Consider the following 27,786-nt stretch of genomic DNA (forward strand, 5'->3'; position numbering starts at 1 on the left):
GTCCTTTGCTGCTTCTCCCCACAGCGCAACTGTTCATTGTCATGTTGTGGAGCTTTGTAAATACACGTTGTGTCTATTACTGCTAAGCCTCTGAGTATATTTAATTTTGATAGTAAAAAATAATCCTATTTAAATTGAAAAGGAGACTACGGAAGCGTCCTAGTGCCACAGTCTGAATTTTTTTATCTCCTAATTAGGAGATAGCATCTCCTAATTAGGACTTACTATCTCCTAATTAGGACTTAGCTATCTCCTAATTAGGAGATAATATCTCCTAATTAGGAGTTACTTTTACTATCAAAACAAGTGTAGAAGTGAGCACAGCTCACATACCCCCCGCTTCCCACTTTGGGACATGGAAATGACTGATATTGATATATATAATGTGACAAGGATCAGCAGCTCACAAGACTTTCTCCTTGACTCTACTAAACTTTATATACATGTTAGATAATAGTTTTGCCATGTACTGATTACAGTAATAATTTATGGAAACATTAATTTTTTTTTCCGTGGAAACCTGACATACAATTGAACTTGACTGTCTCAAGTTGCACACAATGAAGTGGACGTAGATGAAGATTGTTATTTTTTTAGCACATGACATATCTGTGGGTCATGATTAACTTGTGTATTAAGTTTGGTCAACCTAGCATGTATATTTTCGATGATATGCTGTGGCCAGGTAACCATCAAACACATTTTGCACCATTTTCCATGGAAACAATAACAAAACAAATTCTGAAAAAACTTTAAAATAGCAAAAGGCACATCAATGGGTAATGATTAACATGAGTGTGAAGTTTGGTGAACCTAGCATGTAAACTTTAAAGGTCACATGCAACCAAAAAATCAAACATAATTAAAACACAATTATCACTTATTCATTACATATAATATACATTGCTGGTTATGAAAAAACATTTAAACAAAATTATAAGCGTACAATCGCAAATCAAAAGTGCAATATTGTAGAGATGTTGGGTTTTGTAAATACATGCTCATGTTTTGTGTATAACATTTTGCAATCAACAGACATCATAACATGTCATGTGTTCAAGTATCACACCTGCCTGTCTGTGTAATTAGTAATTTAATTACCATTTAATGTGCTTTTAATGTAACACTTGTGCAGCAAGGATTCAAAACTCTTTTGGAAATGTCTTAGAAAAGTGTAAAGGTTTAATGCTATTTCAATTTCAATTTCTAATGAGCAGTGGATCAAACATTTTATGGATTAAACAACATGTCACTTTATTCTAGTATGATTTCATGTAATGTTGGAACTTGCCGAGGATGTGGATTAATTCCACAAATCTTTATTAACATGTACTATATGTTGGAATGTGACTGTGGGCAAGGTATTACAGTATCATCTGAATAATATTTGTTGACTCATGTAGCTGAAGATGTCTCAGCTATATCTGATATTTGCATTCAACTGCAAAGGAAAAAATGACTGTGCTTGAAACTAAAATTATTGCTTTTCACTTCACAACATTACTGTATTCGTGAATAATTATTCGTATTCGTTACCCAATATTCGTGATACGTATCGTATTCGCCACATAGTGTATTCGTTACAGCCCTAGTAATTACATAATGTGACAGAGACCAAACTCGGGCCATAAATCAATGCATTTTGTTTATGACGTATAGCCTGATTGGTGTTAAGTTCAAATTGCATGTGGTCAGTGATAACAGCTGTGTATTGAATATTGTCATTAGCAGACAGGCAGGCAGACACACAGGTGTCAATAAAACAAGACATTGAGTTTTGTCTGTGACAACGACATATCTATATCACAGTTAGAAATTCTGTCAACGCTAAATAATGACATTGCTTTTAAGTATCGAACTGAGAAAGTGTCTGGGTAAGAAGAACGTGTGGTGAAATAGACAAATGAAATTATATAAACAGTTAATTTACTGTCATAACATATAAAAAGCTCGCGCCTGTGAGATATCAACAAAACATTAGAAAAATAGCTCACACCAAAGCCTTCACCGAGTATTCACCGGACAACCCGCTTCCAAGCTGCGCGAACCTATTTCACTGCGCACGTGTTATGAGCGTAGCCCAGCTGTTGAAACCACTTCAATTCCCCCCAAACGCTGGGGAAAAATTAGTGAATCGTTTGAACTACGATTTTGCGCGTTTTTCTCCATCGCGTTATTTTTCAACTTTATAAGTTGAATTTGCATTTTTGACGATTTGTTTCCGTAAGTCCACACCGAAAGGTATCAGAATCTGCAAAGTTGTGTTTTACGTTGCATGTGACCTTTAAGAGATATGCTCCGGACAAAACCAACACATTTGGCACTAAGTCGTGTTTCCATGGAAACAGCAAAAAAAAAAGAAATTCTGGAAAAAAAATAAAATAGCAAAAGGCACATCAATGGGTAATGATTAACATGTGTGTGAAGTTTGGTGAACCTAGCATGTAAACTTTAAGAGATATGCTCCGGACAAAACCATCAAATACATTTGGTACTAAGTCGTGTTTCCATGGAAACAGCAAAAAAACCCAAAATGCTGAAAAAACTTTAAAATAGCAAAAGGCACATCAATGGGTAATGATTAACATGTGTGTGAAGTTTGGTGAATCTAGCATGTAAACTTTAAGAGATATGCTACGGACAAAGTTTCGGGACGGACGGAAGGACAGAATGAACGCTTAATACCCCCGTTACTTCGTATAATTAAATATATAAATGTAGACTTGCTTCGTTTAGGGTTTTAGCATTGCAGGGACGGCTTAGGCAGTAGGGAAAATATTATTATTTATATATGCTGTTCAGGGACTGAGGCAGACCATGTCGATAAAACACAATTTCATACAGACAGGCAGTTTTTTATTCAATAGAAAGGCCACTGGCCCAAAATACATTCATGTGTCACTGAATATAATTTCAATAGTGAATAATGATCAGTTTCCTCCATCACTATCTCGTTTCATGATAGTTTTGCTAAGAATGCTAAAAACGTCCTGAAACGTTTCCCTTCATCACAAAAGGTATTAAAATGTTAAGAGAGATGCTCCTAAGTATTATAAATAGCATTTTCAAACCCACTACATGACATGTACATGATGTCATGATGTCAAAATGTTTTTGAATGTTCATGAAATGTTACGCCAATTTATGACTTTCATATAGTGTTTCCAAAGCGTTGTCGCCATACAGTGTTCCACTACAATGCAAACTGTTGTTAACATATTTACTGATTTAAAAAAAACCCGTTGCCGAGCTGTCAATTAATTATTTAATCGGCATGCTAAAAGTGCCCACAGCCAAGTGAGTAGTATATACCCACGATTCCGTTGGTATATGAGCAGATGGTGGCCACATGAATACGTGCAAACACCTATAGTCCGTTTGGCTCAAAAGCGGACCGATGAATTGCAGAGTTGGTATGATGTTTTGATCATGATCAGCGTTTCATTGAGTATTTTATGTTATTAGTTTTCGAGTTTGATTGCAATTCATCGGTCTGCTTTTGAGCCAAACGGACTATAGTTGCGGGTACAGCAACGTGCAGTAAACTTGGACAAAATACTGTGACTATGTGTCCCTGTCCACCCAGGTGTGAATGTGTACCTCGTAAGGATGGGAAGGCCACATTAACTAGGTGCGCCTAGTGGCTGCAAGAGTTGTATGATCCCCAGGGAGTTGAGATTGATAATACACTGTGCCGTTTGAGACTGACATCCAATGATCGAGGGAAAAACAAAGCGCCCTTGAGCAGATGATCTGAATATTGGCGCTATATAAATATATATATATAAATAAATAAAATAATTGTCAATTGAGCTCATATTCCAAGAAATCTTATTGCCATGTTATGAACAGACATTGCAGACACAAAAACGACACTTGTACGAACCTAACATTTAATCATTATGAGATTCAAAACATACAATTTATCTCTCTGAAGCATGCTTTGGACCCACTATATAATATTATGTTTAAAAATGAATCACGTCCTGTGCGACCGTCTAATTGGTGAAATCTCAGGACATTTTCGGGAACTCATTATCATATTTCAATTTTTTTTAATAATCACAATAAAAGATCAATCCTTTCCACTTCCACTATAATTTCCACTACAATGTCACTGTTACGTGCCTGCGATGTGTTAGAAATACTTAATCTTTTTTTCCAAATGTGTTTGATATGTTTTATTGATGTAAATCAAGGCATTCAGACACGACATGTTCAAGCTTGTTTCATGATGGTATCTAAGTGGTATTAAATCATGCATTTTCGTTTCAGCTTGTTTGTTTTTCAATTTTTTAATCCCACACTCATCAATATTCCAGCGGTCAGTAAATAAGCAGCCTGGACAAGGCAATCCAGTGATAGATATCATGAACATAGAATACGTAAATGGGATACAGTGACATCCTGATGATGGGATACAGTGACATCCTGATGATGGGATACAGTGACATCCTGATGATGGGATACAGTGACATCCTGATGATGGGATACAGTGACATCCTGATGATGGGATACAGTGACATCCTGATGATGGGATACAGTGACATCCTGATGATGGGATACAGTGACATCCTGATGATGGGATACAGTGACATCCTGATGATGGGATACAGTGACATCCTGATGATGGGATACAGTGACATCCTGATGATGGGATACAGTGACATCCTGATGATGGGATACAGTGACATCCTGATGATGGGATACAGTGACATCCTGATGATGGGATACAGTGACATCCTGATGATGGGATACAGTGACATCCTGATGATGGCATACAGTGACATCCTGATGATGGGATACAGTGACATCCTGATGATGGCATACAGTGACATCCTGATGATGGGATACAGTGACATCCTGATGATGGCATACAGTGACATCCTGATGATGGCATACAGTGACATCCTGATGATGGGATACAGTGACATCCTGATGATGGGATACAGTGACATCCTGATGATGGGATACAGTGACATCCTGATGATGGGATACAGTGACATCCTGATGATGGGATACAGTGACATCCTGATGATGGGATACAGTGACATCCTGATGATGGGATACAGTGACATCCTGATGATGGGATACAGTGACATCCTGATGATGGGATACAGTGATCCCGACAGTGACATCCTGATGATGGGATACAGTGACATCCTGATGATGGCATACAGTGACATCCTGATGATGGGATACAGTGACATCCTGATGATGGCATACAGTGACATCCTGATGATGGCATACAGTGACATCCTGATGATGGGATACAGTGACATCCTGATGATGGCATACAGTGACATCCTGATGATGGCATACAGTGACATCCTGATGATGGGATACAGTGACATCCTGATGATGGGATACAGTGACATCCTGATGATGGGATACAGTGACATCCTGATGATGGGATACCTGTCCAGATAATCCAAGCAATTTCTTACCTGGAATCCCGTCTACTGGTCAGGCGCATGGATATAGCCAAGGTGAGGTAGGCTGTGGTCAGGGCTTATTATCCTAACGAGCATGCACGTGTGGCTCCCTTAAACCTACACGTGTTTGTGTGACGTTTTGAAGTTGAAAAATTAAAAATAAATAAATAAATAAATAAAATAGAAAGAAATGGGATTTTTGGCTATCCCAATAAACTATTTTGTGAAATTATAGTGAGTGAGTGAGTGAGTACGCCGCACTCAGCAATATTCCAGCTATATGGTGGCGGTCTGTAATTAATCGTGTCTGGACCAGACAATTCAGTGATCAACAGCATGAGCATTGACCTGCGCAATTGGGAACCGATGACATCTGTCAACCAAGTGAGCGAGCCTGACCACCCGATCCCGTTAATTATCCACCTCTTTTTACGACAAGCATGGGTTACTGAAGGTTCATTCTAACCCGGACCTTCACGGGTGGTGATATTATACAATTTGGATCACTTGGTATTAGTCTTTGAATAAATGTTTTGATGTCGGTCGAGTCGCTTTGCTTCGAATACATGTTGTTTACTAAATATACATAGAGAAAGATCAAACGGACCTGGTGTGCAACGGCAAGGCCATTTTACTTATCATATCAGATCATACATTTCTGGAGCGATGGAGAAAATCGAGGTAGGAACGTTATGTTTTTGTTCCACGTCAGAACGAAAATCAGTGCGAGCGGGAGATGGGAAACACAGAACATAGTCCCAGGTACATTCTACCAACTCCCGAGACTACCACTACCTGGTTTATCCCTTGATGCCGAGCGTCAGTGCCATCTTGTAACGTCTGAAGTATTTTGGCGGCCCTCTCCGGACAGTCGCTCCAACCACCATGGGGGCGTCATGATCTCGATATAGACTTTCTGATATAGACGAGGAAGACGAAGTGTCAAGTAAAAACGAGTGGACAACGTTGGTCGTATATACTACCAGATCCTTTGGATAAAACTAGTCCTGACTAGTACAGTCACACGTGATCACAAACAAGTGCACGTATATCGAGAGGCTGAGGTCCATGGATAGATCTATTGACGTTGACGTCATGCATAGTTAGATTTGATACTTGCGTCTTCCTCAGTAATACGACAGTCCGTATCAAAATGTACACTGCGTAATATATACTAGCCACATAAAGAAACTGTGCATTGTCAAAATATGATCCCAGTTGATAAGTACGATAACAATGTCAAAGGTACATATAAACATTAATGGAGGGATCATGAGACCATAACAAGTCGGGAGAATTTCAATTGAAAAGTCAATCACAATGACGTCACGAGTCCACAAGCGGGACAGGGGTCAAACGACCATGTCACAAGCTCAATAACGGGGATGTCCACCATCGGCATTGAGAACAGCAGTGCATCGACGACGCATAGAGCCTATCAAACGTGCAAGGAAGGCTTGTGGGATGTCACGCCACATTCTCTCAAGTTCTGTTGCAAGGTCAAGGACGTTATCTGGAGGATGAGGAAGACGGCGTAGACGTCGATCCATCTCGTCCCAAACATGCTCTATCGGGGAGAGATCCGGTGGATTTGCAGGCCAAGGCAGTAAGTCAACGTTGTGGTGTTGCAAGAAATCCATAGCAACCCTTGCCGTATGAGGGCGGGCATTGTCCTGTTGGAATGTTAACCCAGGGCCATGACGTTGCAGAAAAGGAATTGCCACAGGTCGAAGAATCTGATCCCTGTAGCCCACACCAGTTAAGTTGCCCTGAACAATCACCAAAGGAGTTCTTTGGCGTGCTGTTATTCCACCCCAAATCATCACGGAACCACCACCAAAGCGATTCCTCTCCAAGACACAGGCCTGTGCATAACGTTCTCCCACGCGTCTATAGGCACGTTGACGTCCATCACTATGGGAAATGTTAAACCTGGACTCATCTGTAAAAAACAACATTTCTCCACCAAAACAAGGGTCTGCGGACATGATTTCGGCACCACATTCGGCGAGCTTGTCGATGACGTTGTGTCAGGATAGGCTGTATGGCGGGACGTCGTGGTCTGATCCCGTGATGACGTAAACGTTGTCGAACAGTGTTGGGGTGGATACGGCGAAGTCCTGGGATGGATAGGGCAGTCATCACTGCAGTCTGAAACCTGTACCGAAGATGGGTCACCCTTATCCATCTGTCCTGTCTTGGTGTTGTTACACGTGGACGTCCAGAACGTGGTCGATCGATGACGTCATTTGTGTTCTGGTAGCGTCTCACCAGTGCAGAACTGGTGTTCCGATGGCAGTGGAAATGTGCAGCCACTTGTCGTTGAGACATTCCCCCACGGACCATCCCAATGGCCTCATGACGTTGTGCAGACGTGAGCCTTGGCATGCTATGCGTTTCAATAGCCGTTTAATTTTTTGAACGATCGCAAGGGCAGGGGTTGAGCTTTCCAAAGTGACAGTATTGTGTGTCATTCATTTGCTCTGTTTCCCTTTCCCGGAATGCACGTGCAACAACATATTGCACGTCTCAAGGACGAACCCACTGATGTCACGGAACATGGCACGTGCATGCATGTTGGATACATGTCACTAATCTCTGAGTTTGAATCCTTATGTGTCTACACAGGTTTGATAAATTTAGATTTTAAATTTGTGTATGCACAGTTTCTTTATGTGCCTAGTATAGTATCCCATACATAGCGGAGGCGTCATGGACATCTATCTATACGAACACATGTATTAACCAAGCTGGCAAGCCTTACCACTCCGAACCCGTTAGTCGTCTCTTCCAGCAAACATGGGTTGCTGAAGACAAACCCTAAATTGGATCCTCGCTGGTACACTTTAAGTAATTTTAATACGCTTTATGTGTGCGATACACCCTTCAAATGTGCCATTTATGAAAGAGGTTTTATTGAATATTTCCCAGAATTTTCATTTTGTGAAGTGAATGGGTTTAATTAACATCAGACTAGTGTTATTGCCCTCGTATAGGACGTGCACCCATATATGGCTGTTGCAACAATGCGACTAATGCAACAGTTCAGCATTATAATGACTCCGAGCAGACTAGGTTTTGCTTAACCTAGAAACAAGTCTTTCGCCATGAAGTACCAGGTGAGGTAACCACCGACCGTCCACTCTGCTGACCGACGATACATATCCACTAGACCACAGATCGAGATGGTCAATTTAAATTTGGAATCCAGAACCATAAAATATACGAAAACGTAACATTCTTTTTTTGAAGACATCTATCAGCAATGTGCCGTACCATTGTCCCTCTACATGAACACGCGCACTTGTAAGTGAGCAAATGAGTATGGTTTTACGCCGCTTTCGGCAATATTCCAGCCATATCACAGCGGGGGACACCAGAAATGAGCTTCACACATTGTGCCCATGTGGGGAATCGAACCCGGGTCTTTGGCGTGACGAACGAACGCTTTAACCACTAGGCTACCCCACCGCCCCTGCACACTTGTAAGACATAACGTCATTACATTGTTGGTAGAATGGACAATGACACATCCCTGCTGGACAAATAAAGCCCCACGATAAAACCGTGAGGAGAAAAGACAACTGAGAAAAGACAAGTTGTATGAACGCAATATATAATTAATGAGCATTTATTTCATCAAAGCGAAATTAATCGAACGTAGAATTGTATCAAAACGTGTTTTGAATAAGAAAGAAATATATTCACACCAAGTGGAGATTTAAGGGATAAACTCCTGTCATTCAACCCGTCAGACTATATAGCAAGCACCTGCTGATTTCATCATGGTTGCATACCGGTCTTTGTCTCGACCAGACCCTTTCTACAAGATAACTTATTTTACAGACCCTTTGAACAAACACTTGTAGTACCATAACAAATGTCTTTACAACACAACGTATCTAAATTTCGGATCCATGCTTTATTTACTTTCATATCCCATCAGATTTTCATCAGGTGCATCCTCAAGCACCTCTGTGACAACAGTGTCATTTTCCATCAAACCAAATAGTACCTACATTACCTACACTAACGTCATCAGAATGGAATGTGCATAGAAGATCTGAAAGTGGTCCTTTCTTTAACAAGAGCAATGCCACTCCAGTTTCCAATCTATATATTTGTCTGCATAATCACCAGGTGTCATTTAGCACTAACACAATTCAAGAAACTTTTCAATTCACATTTAAGTACTTGCACAGTTGGGGTCTGCTGCCGTCTTAAATAAGTGTCAGACCATACCGGAATCGGCACCTGATGGCAGCACAGTTTGGCCAAAGTTTGGTAGGCATTTGGAACATCCCCACCAGCTGTTTTCGATCTTATTGGGTTTTCAATGCCATGTACATGTATATAGTAACACCATCTGTACTGGAGTGTCCTCACCACATCCCCTAGACACCACACACCAGGACACCACGATGTACATGCATATAGTAATACCATCTGTACTGGAGTCACATCACATCCCCTAGACACCACACACCAGGACACCACCATGTACATGTATACAGTAATACCATCTGTACTGGAGTCTCATCACATCCCATAGACACCACACGCCAGGACACCATCATGTACATGTATATAGTAATACCATCTGTACTGGAGTCACATCACATCCCCTAGACACCACACACCAGGACACCACCATGTACATGTATACAGTAATACCATCTGTACTGGAGTCTCATCACATCCCATAGACACCACACGCCAGGACACCATCATGTACATGTATATAGTAATACCATCTGTACTGGAGTCACATCACATCCCATAGACACCACACACCAGGACACCACCATGTACATGTATACAGTAATACCATCTGTACTGGAGTCTCATCACATCCCATAGACACCACACACCAGGACACCACGATGTACATGCATATAGTAATACACCATCTGTACTGGGTCACATCACATCCCCTAGACACCACACACCAGGACACCATCATGTACATGTATATAGTAACACCATCTGTACTGGAGTCTCATCACATCCCTAGACACCACACACCAGGACACCATCATGTACATGTATATAAGTAACACCATCTGTACTGGAGTATCCTCATCACATCCCTAGACACCACACACCAGGACACTACCATGTACATGTATATAGTAACACCATCTGTACTGGGTGTCTCACCACATCCCATGACACCACACACCAGGACACCACCATGTACATGTATAAAGTAACACCATCTGTACTGGGTATCTCATCACATCCCCTAGACACCACACACCAGGACACCACCATGTACATGTATAAAGTAACACCATCTGTACTGGAGTCTCATCACATCCCCTAGACACCACACACCAGGACACCACCATGTACATGTATATAGTAACACCATCTGTACTGGAGTCTCATCACATCCCCTAGACACCACACACCAGGACACCATCATGTACATGTATATAGTAACACCATCTGTACTGGAGTCTCATCACATCCCATAGACACCACACACCAGGACACCACCATGTACATGTATATAGTAACACCATCTGTACTGGAGTCTCATCACATCCCCTAGACACCACACACCAGGACACCATCATGTACATGTATATAGTAACACCATCTGTACTGGAGTGTCCTCATCACATCCCCTAGACACCACACACCAGGACACCACCATGTACATGTATATAGTAACACCATCTGTACTGGAGTCTCATCACATCCCATAGACACCACACACCAGGACACCATCATGTACATGTATATAGTAACACCATCTGTACTGGAGTCTCCTCATCATCCCCTAGACACCAATCACCAGGACACCACCATGTACATGTATATAGAAACATCTGTACTGGAGTCTCATCACATCCCATAGACACCACACACCAGGACACCACCATGTACATGTATATAGTAACAACATCTGTACTGGAGTCACATCACATCCCATAGACACCACACACCAGGACACCACCATGTACATGTATATAGTAACACCATCTGTACTGGAGTCTCCTCACCACATCCCCTAGACACCACACACCAGGACACCACCATGTACATGTATATAGTAACACCATCTGTACTGGAGTCTCATCATCATCCCATAGACACCACACACCAGGACACCATCATGTACATGTATATAGTAACACCATCTGTACTGGAGTGTCCTCATCACATCCCCTAGACACCACACACCAGGACACCACCATGTACATGTATATAGTAACACCATCTGTACTGGAGTGTCCTCATCACATCCCCTAGACACCACACACCAGGACACCACCATGTACATGTATATAGTAACACCATCTGTACTGGAGTCTCATCACATCCCCATAGACACCACACACCAGGACACCACCATGTACATGTATATAGTAACACCATCTGTACTAGAGTCTCATCACATCCCCTAGACACCACACACCAGGACACCACCATGTACATGTATATAGTAACACCATCTGTACTGGAGTGTCCTCACCACATCCCCTAGACACCACACACCAGGACACCATCATGTACATGTATATAGTAACACCATCTGTACTGGAGTCTCATCACATCCCCTAGACACCACACACCAGGACACCACCATGTACATGTATATAGTAACACCATCTGTACTAGAGTGTCATCACATCCCCTAGACACCACACGCAGGGACACCATCATGTACATGTATATAGTAACACCATCTGTACTGGAGTGTCCTCATCACATCCCCTAGACACCACACACCAGGACACCACCATGTACATGTATATAGTAACACCATCTGTACTGGAGTGTCCTCATCACATCCCCTAGACACCACACACCAGGACACCACCATGTACATGTATAAAGTAACACCATCTGTACTGGAGTGTCCTCATCACATCCCTTAGACACCACACACACCAGGACACCACCATGTACATGTATATAGTAACACCATCTGTACTGGAGTCTCCTCATCACATCCCCTAGACACCACACACCAGGACACCATCATGTACATGTATATAGTAACACCATCTGTACTGGAGTCTCCTCATCACATCCCCTAGACACCACACACCAGGACACCATCATGTACATGTATATAGTAACACCATCTGTACTGGAGTCTCATCACATCCCCTAGACACCACACACCAGGACACCACCATGTACATGTATATAGTAACACCATCTGTACTAGAGTCTCATCACATCCCCTAGACACCACACACCAGGACACCATCATGTACATGTATATAGTAACACCATCTGTACTGGAGTGTCCTCATCACATCCCCTAGACACCACACACCAGGACACCATCATGTACATGTATATAGTAACACCATCTGTACTGGAGTCTCACCACATCCCCTAGACACCACACACCAGGACACCACCATGTACATGTATATAGTAACACCATCTGTACTGGAGTGTCCTCATCACATCCCCTAGACACCACACACCAGGACACCATCATGTACATGTATACAGTAACACCTCTTCCAACATGGTGTAAGATTTATCACAAGATGTGTTATGAAACATCTGTAAATGGATCCTTCCAATCTTTATGTCTCTCTAAGATCTACAAAATGTGATTGAGATAACATTTCTGAAAAGAAACTAAAAACACTTTACACACATTAACAATAAAATATGACTTGAAACTGAGTATTTATGAAGTTTTGTTAAGTGCCACATATAGCAGTCATTTTGGTAAGGCCACATTTTAGTGTGAAAACTTCTCGTGTAGGTTTGTTTTTAAACAGTTTTCTAACAAAAAATATATATTCTGAGAATAGATGCAAACCAATTTGACCACTAGATGGACAGACAAAGTACAGCAATCTATTCTCCAGAAAAAACATTTAAACATTTGTACTGCAAAGGACAGTGACATATAGACACACATTTCAGTTTATTGATGTCTTGGTCTGAAAGTGGATGTTTCATCCCTGGTTCTGGTACTGTGTTTCTAGAAGACTGTGGTAAAATCTGTTACTCTTGCCCTTGACCCAGTCAGCTTCAGCCGCACTGCTGGCCAGCTTCAGGTTGTCAAAGTCAGCGATGCCAAATACATCTGTGCCCACTGCAACAAAGCCACGAGCAGGCTGTGCAGCAACTGTCAAGTTGAATACAACTTTTTCATTGATGTAGCCCACTGCCCAACTTCCCTGAAACAAGCAGCAGATACGTACTGGATCAGCAGAGACCACAGCTGATAAATAGAGTGCTTTGGCACTGACCTGCTCACCCATATATATGGTCTACAGTTTAAGATATCAACAAAGAACCATTCAATTATTAAGCTTGTTTACAAAGCCAATCGCCAGTTACCTAGGAGTGTCATCAATAGTGCCTGTCATTTATCTGGGAGCATCATCAATAGTGTCTGTCAGTTAGCTAGGAGCGTCATCAGTAGTGTCTGTCATTTATCTGGGAGCGTCATCAATAGTGGCTGTCAGTTACCTAGGAGCGTCATCAGTAGTGTCTGTCAGTTACCTAGGAGCGTCATCAATAGTGTCTGTCAGTTACCTAGGAGCGTCATCAATAGTGCCTGTCATTTATCTGGGAGCATCATCAATAGTGTCTGTCAGTTACCTAGGAGCGTCATCAGTAGTGTCTGTCAGTTACCTGGGAATGTCATCACAGGTATTGTCTGTCAGTTACTTTGGAGCATCATCACCAGTAGTGTCTGTCAGTTACCTGGAAGCGACATCATCAATAGCGTCTGTCAGTTACCTGGGAGTGTCATCACCAGTAGTGTACAGTCAGGCCAGCGGTAATCCGGTCCTCGTTAATCCGAATCCACCGACTTCCGAACGCTACTCACCGGGCACCAAATCATCTCCCTATATATTGTATATAATTGACACCTCGTTAATCCGATGATTCAGTTTCCGCCTCCGAACGCTGGTCAGTCGGAACGGATTGGACTAATTAAGTTGTAAACAGCTGCGTTAATCCGAACGATTGAAGTTGACCGCGCTGCTGACTGGTCCACCCAAAGTGACACGTTGTTTGTTTAGCGACTCATCCCTTTGATCCCTTTATCATAAGTGATATGGAAATTTCGACGACCACGCTGTTTTGGGACTTCAATCCAGAAATATATGCTCGGTACTGAATTAAAATTATGAACTATTTTTCGCAATGTTATTGAAATCAACGATTCTCGGACACATGCTTCGGCAGCGGGTCCACAATAACATTGTCAAAGAGCAAAGTAACGATGTAAATTGAATAAACTAATGAATAAAATCCATGATTTACGTATAGGTAGCAATTTCTTGCTTAATATGTTCAAAATAGCATTATTTTACCCAAAACTTTCATCTAAATCTAAAAGTTTTCGTTTTCGAGGATGGTATCCATTGTCGTAATATGATTGGCTGCCTTAGGTCACGTGTCTGATTTTGACCAATCACGACCCATATAGCAGACTGTAGCGGAAAAAGCGTCTTCAGAAACCAATTTTTATCCAATAAAATCGCTTCTTACAACTGTGAAAATACTCTCGGCAAGGGTTCAGTGATGTTGTTGATGTTCAGAGCTTTCGAACGATACCGACATCAAACGATTAAGCCTCCCATGTTATTCATAACGACGCTCAAAACGGAGGTATTTTCCGTTGTTATGTCATGTTACCGAAAGTGGAAAGCCACAGATATCGGGAAATAGGCTGACCATACATATTATTTAAGAAATCTTTTTATAATAATTTTCTGATGACGTAAAAATGAAAATATAAAAGAAAAAGGCACGGGCATGTTATGACATGTCACAAATGGAAAAAAATCGCCATAGTTTTTGAATAACATTGTAAAATTAAACTTCATATTTATCAACAGTAGGATTAGATCTTTTAAATGATGTATGGGATGTAGTAGCAATAACGTTTTACAAGCTTATAATTTCCTTCATAAACATAGGCTTCATCTATGACCTCAGAGTCTCGATAGTAAGGAAAGATATCAAGGGAAAGTAACTCGGTGCATATACTGTGGTTTCAGCAGTACGAACGTTTCACTATCCGAACGTTTTTTTCAAAAAACCAAAGTGTTCGTATTAACGAGGTCTGACTGTATGTCAGTTACCTGGGAGGGTCATTACCAGTAGTGTATGTCAGTTACCTGGGAGTGTCATCACCAGTAGTGTATGTCAGTTACCTGGGAGGGACATCAAGGTTACAGTGGTTTATGTCAGTCACCTTGGTATGCAATGACATCTTGTTCCAGCCGTACTGACTTAGCTGTGGAGCGGCTCCCTCAGCGTACATGTGGAGTCTCTCTGGAAGATGATGCATGCAGTGTTATTAATGATAACATAACAAAACAAACCTCAACATTCCAGACATATAACAGTGGCCCAACAATAGTGAGTGAGTTTAGGTTTACGCCGCACTCAGCAATATTCCAGCTATATGGCGGCAGTCTGTAAATAATCAAGTCTGGATCTGACAATCCAGGGATCAACAGCATGAACATCGATCTACGCCATTGGGATACGATGATATGTGTCAACCAAGTCAGCGAGCCTGACCACCCGATCCAGTTAGGTTTAACTGTACCTGCGATAACTTGATGTATATTCTTCCATAATGCTAAAATACGCAACTACTTCATGTTTGAAATAACTCAGATTTGCAATTGACTAGAGAGCAATTAACATTTATGCATCAGGGCCCATTTAAATATATGTCTGACTGACTGACTGAGCTTGGTTTTACGCCGCTCTTAGCAATATTCCAGCAATAACACGGCGGGGGACACCAGAAATGGGCTTCACGCATTGTACCCATGTGGGGATTCAAACCTGGGTCTTCGGCGTGACGAGCCAACACTTTAACCACTAGACTACCCCACCGCCCCTTAAATATATGTAAAACAAGTGACTTAATATGTGTTAAACAAGTGATTAGAGCAAATATAACAAATAATTTTCTTCACACAATCAATGTTGATGGTAAGAACACTGGAAATCAAATGGTTAGACCTGCCCACTTGAGAAGCCAGTGTCAACTGTCTCACCAATATCTGAGGAGACACTGAAGGACCCTTTGCCAGGGAAGATGAAGAAGAAGATCCCGCTTGCATTGAAGTAGGTGCATCCAGTGTTGTTGATGCGTGCTGCAATGTATATGCCGTGTGTACCGTTGACCCTGCCAACTCGCACCTCTGCCTCAATGTATATGTCACTCCTACAACCAACATGAAACAAACACTGGAATAAGTCTCTGCACCATTGCGTGGAGTCATAACATACATCCTAATCATAACAGTTTGCTAACAGAGGTTAACCAATTTGGTTATTTTATGCATAACAGAAGCATTTAAAAATCATTTGATTCAGAAATATAAAGCGTTTCCTACTTTCATGATTGCCATAAGATACTTAAAATGACCTAATTCAAAAGGTCAATTTAAAGTTTCCAAATAAATGTGATAACTAATAATCATAGTTTCCTGGTTTGTGCAGCTTGTTGGCTGCAGTACAACATGCTGATCTACCCGGTCAGAGCAACAGAGCCAAACGCCTACCAGTCAGCAGAGCCAATGACGTCCATGGTAGCTGTATAGTGATCAAAGTTTGTCTGGCACCAAACTATCGGCATCTCAGTCACCATCTGCCTCATCACATTGCCAGAGCCCGTGGAGATTACCTCAAACGCACCATTCTGCTGTGCCAGGAGTAAAGCCTCAGCATGCTCGGGATAGCCTACAACATGGCCATACACTGTAACATGCATCTCTATAACATGGCCATACACTGTAACATGCATCTCTATAACACGGGCCATACACTGTAACATGCATGTGTACAACACGGCCATACACTGTAACATGCATCTGTACATGGCCATACACTGTAACATGCATCTGTACACTGTAACACATGGCCATGGCCACACTGTAACATGCATCTCTATAACATGGCCCTACACTGTAACATGCATCTGTACAACACGGCCATACACTGTAACATGCATCTGTACAACATGGCCATACACTGTAACATGCATCTGTATAACACGGCCATACACTGTAACATGCATCTGTACAACATGGCCATACACTGTAACATGCATCTGTACAACATGGCCATACACTGTAACATGCATCTCTATAACATGGCCATACACTGTAACATGCATCTATAACATGTACACTGTAACAACATGGCCATACACTGTAACATGCATCTCTATAACACGGCCATACACTGTAACATGCATCTGTATCTGTAACATGGCCATACACTGTAACATGTATCTGTACAACATGGCCATACACTGTAACATGCATCTGTACAACATGCACTGTAACATGCATCTGTACAACATGGCCATACATCTGTAAACATGCATCACTCTGTGCATAACACGGCCATACACTGTAACATGTATCTGTACAACATGGCCATACACTGTAACATGCATCTGTACAACATGGCCATACACTGTAACATGCATCTGGCCATACACTATCTTACAACATGGCCATACAACATGTCTGTACAACATGGCATACACTATAATGCATCTGTACAATATGGCCATACACTGTAACATGTATCTGTACAACATGGCCATACACTGTAACATGCATCTGTACAACATGGCCATACACTGTAACATGCATCTGTACAACATGGCCATACACTGTAACATGCATCTGTACAACATGGCCATACACTGTAACATGCATCTCTATAACATGGCCATACACTGTAACATGCATCTGTACAACATGGCCATACACTGTAACATGTATCTGTACAACACGGCCCTACACTGTAACATGTATCTGTACAACATGGCCATACACTGTAACATGCATCTGTACAACACGGCCCTACACTGTAACACGTATCTGTACAACATGGCCATACACTGTAACATGCATCTGTACAACATGGCCATTAGGTCTAATATACAACACTGGTGGCAGAGACAATACGTATTAGTGAACCAACATGTCGCTATATATCCTTTATATCCTATACAACAGTCTCTAAAATTTTTGTCATACTATCAAAATCCTCCACATATGGAAGAGGGAAGGACTTGGCTGCAGGTGGTGGCCCGAAGTCTCCCTTGTGTCCTGTGTTTAGAGTGGTCAGTGAGTACACCTCGTCCAGACCTACACTGAAGCTAGCCATACCTTGTGTCACCTGAAACAGACACAGAGTGTGCTTGGCATCAGCAAACTAGGTTGTGTTGAGAGTGGTCACTGAGTGCTTGGTCATATCCACCCGAGCCTCTAAGGGTATCGGTAATCAACTCCATCTGCAGTCACATTACAGCAATGTCGTATACAGTAACATCCTCAGGGACGTATTACTCCATTGTTAGACATATTACAGCTAGAACAACAATGGCCTGTAAGTAAGTGTGGACCAGAAAATCAGTTGATGGGTAATATATTACAGGATTTGTACTTAGGAGAAAGCCTACAACAGTTGTGGGGTAGCCTTGTGGATAAAGTGTTTGCTTATCACACTGAAGACCTGGGTTCTACTCCCCACATGGGTACATTGTGTGAAGGCCACTTCTGGTGTCCCCTTCACTGATTTTGATTGAATATTGCTGAAAGCGGCATAAAACCATACTCACTCACTCACTCACAACCTTTGTAGATACCTTCAGAGGATCCAGGTGCTTGAAGTACACCGACTGTTTACTGTCAAAACTAAGCTTGCTGTACCACACATTCAGTTGGGACACATCAGCCTACAACACAGAAGCAATATGCTGTACACTTATATTCTTGAGAGAGATGTCTATCACAACAATCAACAGTATTTCATTCATATCATGGTGTCCACTTTACATGTAAAGAAAGTTCAAAAGTATTAGTGATGGTATAGGTAGGTTATCAGAGGACAGGTATTATCATATAGGTAGGTCATCAAAGGACAGGTATTATCATATAGGTAGGTTATCAGAGGACAGGTATTATCATATAGGTAGGTCATCAAAGGACAGGTATTATCATATAGGTAGGTTATCAGAGGACAGGTATTATCATATAGGTAGGTTATCAGAGGACAGGTATTATCATATAGGTAGGTCATCAGAGGACAGGTATTATCATATAGGTAGGTCATCAAAGGACAGGTATTATCATATAGGTAGGTCATCAAAGGACAGGTATTATCATATAGGTAGGTCATCAAAGGACAGGTATTATCATATAGGTAGGTCATCAAAGGACAGGTATTATCATATAGGTAGGTCATCAAAGGACAGGTATTATCATATAGGTAGGTCATCAAAGGACAGGTATTATCATATAGGTAGGTCATCAAAGGACAGGTATTATCATAAAGGTAGGTCATCAAAGGACAGGTATTATCATATAGGTAGGTTATCAGAGGACAGGTATTATCATATAGGTAGGTCATCAAGGACAGGTATTATATATGGTATAGGTAGGTTATGAGAGGACAGGTATTATCATATAGGTAGATTATCAGAGGACAGGTATTATCATATAGGTAGGTCATCGAAGGACAGGTATTATATATGGTATATGTAGGTTATGAGAGGACAGGTATTATCATATAGGTAGATAATCAGAGGACAGGTATAATCATATTGGTAGGTCATCGAAGGACAGGTATTATGGTATAGGTAGATTATCAGATGACAGGTATAATCGTATTGGTAGGTTATCAGAGGACAGGTATTATGGTATAGGTAGATTATCAGAGGACATGTATTATCATACAGGTATATTATCAGGGGACAGGTATAATGGTATAGGTAGGAAGACACAGCTTTATAATGTTCATGAATTCAATGCCACAGTGACTTACAAAGCTTCCTCCAATGTGCAGGGTGACGGTCTGTGGCCCAACAGGCCGGGGGGAGCATCTCACCTCCCTTGTACAGAGTGAGTGGTTCAGTGTCTGCAATATCATGAAGAACCCCGATGTGAGCCACTTGTATCACAGATAAATAAGTGAAACTAACTTGAGGAGCACATGATGAAATCTAACCACATTGAATGGTCTGCCTGGCAGCTCTGCCCCCCTATACTGATTCAGTATATTATGATACATACTTGGTCCATGTTCTTCTATATACCATTGTTCACAGTTAGTCAAGGTCCATGTTCTGCTATATACCATTGTTCTATATACCTTTGTTCACAGTTAGTCAAGGTCCATGTTCTGCTACATACCATTGTTCACAGTTAGTCAAGGTCCATGTTATTCTATATACCATTGTTCACAGTTAGTCAAGGTCCATGTTCTGCCATATACCATTGTTCTATATACCTTTGTTCACAGTTAGTCAAGGTCCATGTTCTGCTATATACCATTGTTCACAGTTAGTCAAGGTCCATGTTCTGCTATATACCATTGTTCTATATACCTTTGTTCACAGTTAGTCATGTTCTGCTATATACCATTGTTATACCTTTGTTCACAGTTAGTCAAGGTCCATGTTCTACTATACCATTGTTCACAGTTAGTCAAGTTAGTCAAGGTCCATGTTCTGCTATATACCATTGTTCACAGTTAGTCAAGGTCCATGTTCTGCTATATACCATTGTTCACAGTTAGTCAAGGTCCATGTTCTTGCTTATCAAGGTCCATGTTCTATACCATTGTTCACAGTTAGTCAAGGTCCATGTTCTGCTATATACCATTGTTCACAGTTAGTCAAGGTCCATGTTCTGCTATATACCATTGTTCACAGTTAGTCAAGGTCCATGTTCTGCTATATACCATTGTTCACAGTTAGTCAAGGTCCATATTCTTGCTATTTGTTCATACCATTGTTCACAGTTAGTCAAGGTCCATGTTCTGCTATATACCATTGTTCACAGTTAGTCAAGGTCCATGTTCTGCTATATACCATTGTTCACAGTTAGTCAAGGTCCATGTTATTCTATATACTTGTTCTATATACCTTTGTTCACAGTTAGTCAAGGTCCATGTTCTGCTATATACCATTGTTCACAGTTAGTCAAGGTCCATATTCTGCTATATACCATTGTTCACAGTTAGTCAAGGTCCATGTTCTGCTATATACCATTGTTCACAGTTAGTCTATATACCATTGTTCACAGTTAGTCAAGGTCCATGTTCTGCTATATACCGTTGTTCACAGTAGTCAAGGTCCATTGTTCACAGTTAGTCAAGGTCCATGTTCTGCTATATACCATTGTTCACAGTTAGTCAAGGTCCATGTTCTGCTATATACCATTGTTCACAGTTAGTCAAGGTCCATGTTCTGCTATATACCATTGTTCACAGTTAGTCAAGGTCCATGTTCTGCTATATACCATTGTTCACAGTTAGTCAAGGTCCATATTCTGCTATATACCATTGTTCACAGTTAGTCAAGATCCATGTTCTGCTATATACCATTGTTCCATGTTCTGCTATATACCATTGTTCACAGTTAGTCAAGGTCCATGTTCTGCTATATACCATTGTTCACAGTTAGTCAAGGTCCATGTTCTGCTATATACCATTGTTCACAGTTAGTCAAGGTTCCTATGTTCTGCTATATACCATTGTTCACAGTTAGTCAAGGTCCATGTTCTGTTCTTAGTCAAGGTTCTGCTATATACCATTGTTCACAGTTAGTCAAGGTCCCTGTTCTGCTATATACCGTTGTTCACAGTTAGTCAAGGTGCATGTTCTGCTACATACCATTGTCTCAATGATGATGGAGAGGTCCTTGGTGTCTGGACTGACCAGTGAGACATACGTCCCTCCCTTTGCAAGCCGGCCCACTCCAGATCCATGATTCAGATAGTTCCAGCCTATCGCAGTAAACTGGGTAGTATGGCCTACCAACATATCACACAGAATGTGCTGACCAGTAAGAATCAGAACAATAATTTTATGAACCCAAGCCAAATGAGTTTAAAATACCACGAATTAAGAGGATAGGAGGCACCCTGGTATCAAACTGAAATAAAAAAATCTTATGAGATTGATTGTTAGGCAGAGCAATGTATGGTTGGATTCATTCTATTTGATTATACAACTGAACATACCAATGAGCCAACATGTAGAAACATTAATACACTACACATGAGTGGGCTTCTATCTAAATTTGAAAGACATGTGCCCGTCGACCATATGAGTCTGGGATCTGTAATTGAGCTGATTCAGCTGAGTGTTGAACTTTCAATGCATAGAATGGTAAATACCTAACAATGTCCCTCAGTCAGATAATGTTTAACAATTCAAGGCAAGGCATCTGCTGGATCCTGTTGTAACTCAGGAGTGCAATGTTCCACACTAAGTGTTGTCACTTTATACAATAAGGCAATCTGTGACCCCTACAGTTTCAAAAAGAAAAATACCCTAACAATAGCCAGTGTTTCTTATTCATGGTGTGACAAAATGCAAATTTACCATTTTACAATTACCATTTGAAATCCATGCAAATACACAGATTGAGCTTTATATTGTTTTGTGATACTTTGGAAGATTTCTGATTTAAGGAATCTGGCTTTAAAGGAGAATACGAGTGAATTGCAATAATTTGCTGGGTGAAAGATAAAGTCATCAGAAACATATTTCCAAATTTTCAATTAAAAATTATGTATAATTATGTCTTAATCGCGAAAACAGTTTCTGTAAATCTCAGCTTCGGCCATTATGCATATTTCGCTGGAACCCACATGACCTTTCCGCTCGTGACGTCAAATGTGCCTGGAGTCCGCCATATTGCCAAAGACCAAGCGCTACAGTAGTACAAATCGTGTTGTTTATGTTGTTTTTGTAAATTGTGCGATGGTGTATTCTGTTGCCTGGGGATGCATGGAATCATCGAACAATGGAAAGTCACCATTTCTTCCGTTTTCCAAGTAAAGAGAAAGACCTAGGCAGGAGAAATGGTCCAATCATTCTGAGTCGGACGCATATGAAAGAGACAAGCACACATGGGACATACAAATTCCAAAGCTAGGCTGAAGAAGGAAGAATTACCCACGAGATTCATTCCCTGTTACAGCTTACTGTCAGTGGTATTTTTAATATAAATTAAAGCAAGTACGATTGCCAGTCGAATTGACCCCAGCTGCAAATTTGGTCAAATTGCCCTGAAGTTTTGGTCAAATTGACCCAGGGGGGTAGTTAAAATGTCCCAATTTATTTAAAATGATTAAATATAGGCCATAAATGCATAGTTTTGTCAACTTTGATATCATGTTCTTCATATAAAAGTATATACATAGTTATGAGTTTACTGATGGAACATTTATCAGAAATATTAGTTCTTAATAACTTTTATATGAAGAACATGATATCAAAGTTGACAAAACTATGCAATTACGGCATATATTTAATCATTTTAAATAAATTTGACCAAATTAGAATGAATGACCAAATTTGCTGGGGCATTTTGTAGCTGGCGCAGTTCCACTGGTACCCATGAGATAGATATCAAAATCAGTAAGAGATTTCACATGAGCTTGAAAATGTTTCGCTATGACGTTCTTTTCGGTTTGGAGCCCTAAATGCTGCAGACTACCCGAAACATTGCCGAATACAACGGCAAATCATGAAGTACTTGTTGCTTTCACTGTTTTCCATTTTGTCCTATTACGCACGTCGGCATCAGACTCGCTAATTGTCAGTAGTGTGTGCCGTGAAAGTTGTTCTGTGTTCACATTGGCTGACAAGATGCCATTCTAAGGCTATGGCCGAGTACTATTTCCATAACCAAACACTGGGGAAACATACATTGTCCTGACAAGTATTTAATAATTCACCAGTTTTCGGGGAATCACTTAGATGCGTCGCGAATATTATTTCTGCTCGACCAGGCTGGGATTTTGTATGGAGACTTGCTACGTTATTAATGAGAACTAGGATCCTAATTTTTTTTTCAACTCCAGCGTAATTTTTGTAGCAGATAATTTCTATTTGCCCCCGTCTGAAGCATAATTATTGTGTTTTTAAATCCCAGACACCCTACAGTCACCCATTTGACACAAAAGGAACTGCAATCACATTGCAAAAAATATAATTCTTAGGGACTGGTCATATACTTATAGGGGTGGGTTTGCTGGTTGGAACTGTATCATATTTTGCTGTCAAATAGTATTCTTGTTAAATGATATGGTATATTTTAAAATTTATTTTGAACTCAAGCGGTGCCTCCGTTCCGCTTGATTCCTCTTCTTCATCTTCACTGGAAGATTGTCTTGCAAGATGTAAAATCGGATCGTATTGATACGGTCTAACATCCATTTCAGAAATGACATCAGGAACACCTTTTACTGCTTCAGAATCCATGGACACTGTTAAGTTGTGAGGTAAAATCAAAGAGGCAGCCATCAGCAACAGGCACTTATGACGTCAAGTCACGTTATACCCCCTCTGCTCATAAACTGTCGGGTGTTTCCGTAAAAGGCGGAATTTATACGAGTATGTTTTTTGTGTTTTTATTGCTATTTTACAAACTTTTTGTTCAATTTTAATCACGGAAGGTGACTTTTAGAATATCCTTTACAATAGTTTTGTTTTCGTTCTGGATTCTCCTTTAAGACACGTCTCTGGATTACCTCTTCACTGTTGCAAATTCAGTGGGTCATATTCAATGTGGAGGAAGTAAAGTGATAGTTTGTACGTAACACTGATACATCAGAAATACTTAATTTCAATACAATTTTAGACAATGATCTTTTTGAGAAAAAGTGCAATATTCTTCACAAGACTACAAGTTAAACAAGGAAAACATCTCCACTGAGACAACAGTTACTCCCTGTCTGTCGGTTTGGAAAATCCAGCTTCCTGAGGAGACATACTCCACAAAAAATACAAAAGTCTGCATCTGTTTACACTTCCTGACGTGACTAGAGCAGAGTAATATTATACCTGTGAGTATAATTCTGTCTTATAATTCTGGGGGTTACGGGTATTATACCAGCACCATACAGACAAGACAGAAATTGTCAGCAGGGCTCCCTAATAATCCTGTGACTCCCAACATAACCTCAACAACAACACTAAATACGACCAACGAAGATCCAGGTTAGAATTGATCTTCAGTAACCCATGCTTTTCGTAAAAGGCAACTAATGGGATCGGATGATAATGATTATATAGATATTGGTTGAACAATACTGCCATGGGAATTTTTCCTGAGATCAAGAGATGTAAATTTGCTATAATTCTGGATACATTAAAAATATCATACGAAGACTTGCACTGCAAATCTCAACAGATATGGAACGTGACATTCGCAAATTTGATAACAGTCCCAGGACTCATGAAGGAAAAGTGTCTGGATTTCATCTGTCACTCAACACAGAACAGCCATTATTTCCCATGCCTGATGATGGTGGCAGACAAAGTGAAAGCGTTCTGCATGTAGCATCCCTCCATGGCGGTCAGAGTGAGTGAGTGAGTTGAGTTTTACGCCACACTCAGCAATATTCCAGCTAAATGGCGGCGGTCTGTAAATAATTGAGTCTGGACCAGACAATACAGTGATGAACATCATGAGAATCGATCTGCGCAATTGGGAACTGATGACATGTGTCAACGAAGCCAGCGAGCCTGACCACCCGATGCCGCTAGTCGCCTCTTTAGACAAGCATGGATAACTGAAGGTTCATTCTAACCCGGACCTTCATGGATGACATGGCGGTCAGTAGATAATCTGGATGGGGTAGGGTGTTGGCTATAACATTTTGTGCTTCTCAGGTCTCACTCTGGCCTGATCTTGATCTGGTCAGGGGACAGAAGCAGAAGGTCTTGTGGGGAAATAACTTGGAAGGAGGAGTAGCACTTCGTTGTTGATACAATAGATGACTGTGGAGTAGTCTTTCATGATCACCACCACTTCTGCCAAAGGAAGATCTGAGTGGACTGGATAGAACTAGGTGAACATGATTTTCCACCATATGTTCAAATAAGAGGTTGATAGTCCTCACATGGATGACAGACAGTTGGTATTAGTTCTGTCACTTCTGCTCATAAACAATCCACCCTGATGTTAGAGTAGTCAGCTAACATAATCCATCCAGCTGTTTGATGGCCACACACAGGAACAACAGTAAAACAATATAGCAGCAATAGACAGTATACTCCATGGGCATAGTGTACATTGAACAGAAGACATGCCGAGTGATGGATTAGAGTGAATGAGTGAGCATGGTTTTATCAGGGATTTACAGGACGTGAATTCCTGCGTCCTATACGCATAAAAATTGACAATGGACGCGACGAAATGTATTAGCGCATTCACAGGGATGCAGAAAACGTCCAAATACTTTTGGTAAAAATTCCAATCAAGTAACAATAAGTTATCACTGAGTTTGTTACTAGCTGGGTTATGACATCATTTGCAATTTAATTACTGTAACAATCAACGTGAGGATCATGATACACAATACAATATCAGTATTAATAATAATATTTAAGTGTCTGGGATCCCCATTTTGTAGTCCAGGACCCCTGAAAATTATGAGTATGAGTCCCAGGGACCTTCAGATACAGGACTCAAGGTAAACCCCTGGTTTTATGCCACTTTTAGCAATATTCCAGCAATATCACAGCGGGGGACACCAGAAATGGGCTTCACACATTGTATCCATGTGAGGAATGGAACCCGGGTCTTCAGCGTGACGAGCAAACGCTTTAACCACTAGGCGATGGATTAGAAACAATTCAAGCAAGGGTATCAGTATTGTTGAACAATCTTTCTGAGTTCTATGACCCAGGTGTTCCCACCATGGGGAAGTAAAGCACAAACCAATGTAATGGGAGGAAACTGGAGGGAGCAGTCACTGGGACCTTACTACAGGTTCAACATCAACATCACAAACTCTGAAGTCTTCTTTATCCTTTCGACCTGAGAGCAGTAATGTATTGTAAGTAAAATATTTAAATATTACAATATATTGAGACTACTGAAAGTGTAGCATCACACTGATGCTAATATGTTGTCACTTTACTGTTCCAACAATCACACAATGTGTGGGTATCAGACAGTGCTCACCGGACATCCATATAGGACTCTCCACGATGTAGTTGCCACTCCAAGGCTGTCTGGCTGTCATCAGGGAGTCGCGGTCCCAGGTCAGGCCCTCATAGTAGCTGTCAATCAGGTTCCAGGCTATAGTGCTGCAAGAGAGCAGGCCAATAGTGAGTGAGTGAGTGAGTGAGTGAGTTACCACTTTGCAGTGTGGTAAGGTGCATGGAAGTTGCTCCCTTATGCTACTTATACATGTTCAGTGCTATATCTCGGTGTCAAAACTTTATTTCACAGGTTTATGTATTCTTAAACATTTTATTACAATTGATAAAGTTTAATGTCATTATGATTTCCTGAACAAAAATCCCAAACAACTCGTAGACTGTATGCAAGATATATATG

General features: G+C 40.9%; 1 protein-coding gene and 1 long non-coding RNA gene across 6 annotated transcripts in view; one reads left to right on the top strand and one right to left on the bottom strand.

Moving 5' to 3' along the window:
• The first annotated feature begins 9,192 nt into the window (after positions 1–9,192).
• LOC124280396 lies at positions 9,193–9,791 on the top strand. The gene is made up of 2 exons (XR_006899671.1): positions 9,193–9,392; positions 9,705–9,791. It is a non-coding gene; the product is annotated as an uncharacterized LOC124280396 (long non-coding RNA).
• A 3,189-nt stretch (positions 9,792–12,980) lies between these two features.
• The window catches only part of LOC124280395 (galactocerebrosidase-like), a 65,779-nt gene continuing 50,973 nt past the window's right edge, over positions 12,981–27,786 (bottom strand). For 4 of the 5 annotated variants that reach the window (XM_046716301.1, XM_046716300.1, XM_046716298.1 and 1 more), the window contains 9 exons: positions 27,409–27,533; positions 22,098–22,237; positions 20,247–20,339; positions 19,054–19,158; positions 18,458–18,599; positions 16,967–17,144; positions 16,457–16,626; positions 15,637–15,716; positions 12,981–13,600 (listed from right to left, as the gene is read on the bottom strand). In XM_046716301.1, coding sequence (XP_046572257.1) covers positions 13,376–13,600; positions 15,637–15,716; positions 16,457–16,626; positions 16,967–17,144; positions 18,458–18,599; positions 19,054–19,158; positions 20,247–20,339; positions 22,098–22,237; positions 27,409–27,533 — 1,258 coding nt within the window. In that variant the 3' untranslated portion in view covers positions 12,981–13,375. The remainder of the gene's footprint in view (positions 13,601–15,636; positions 15,717–16,456; positions 16,627–16,966; positions 17,145–18,457; positions 18,600–19,053; positions 19,159–20,246; positions 20,340–22,097; positions 22,238–27,408; positions 27,534–27,786) is intronic. The other variant, XM_046716302.1, reaches the window with a different exon arrangement.

This window comes from Haliotis rubra, unplaced genomic scaffold (assembly GCF_003918875.1).
Source record: "Haliotis rubra isolate DU_JTF1 unplaced genomic scaffold, ASM391887v1 Scf267, whole genome shotgun sequence".
NCBI classification, from domain to species: domain Eukaryota; kingdom Metazoa; phylum Mollusca; class Gastropoda; order Lepetellida; family Haliotidae; genus Haliotis; species Haliotis rubra.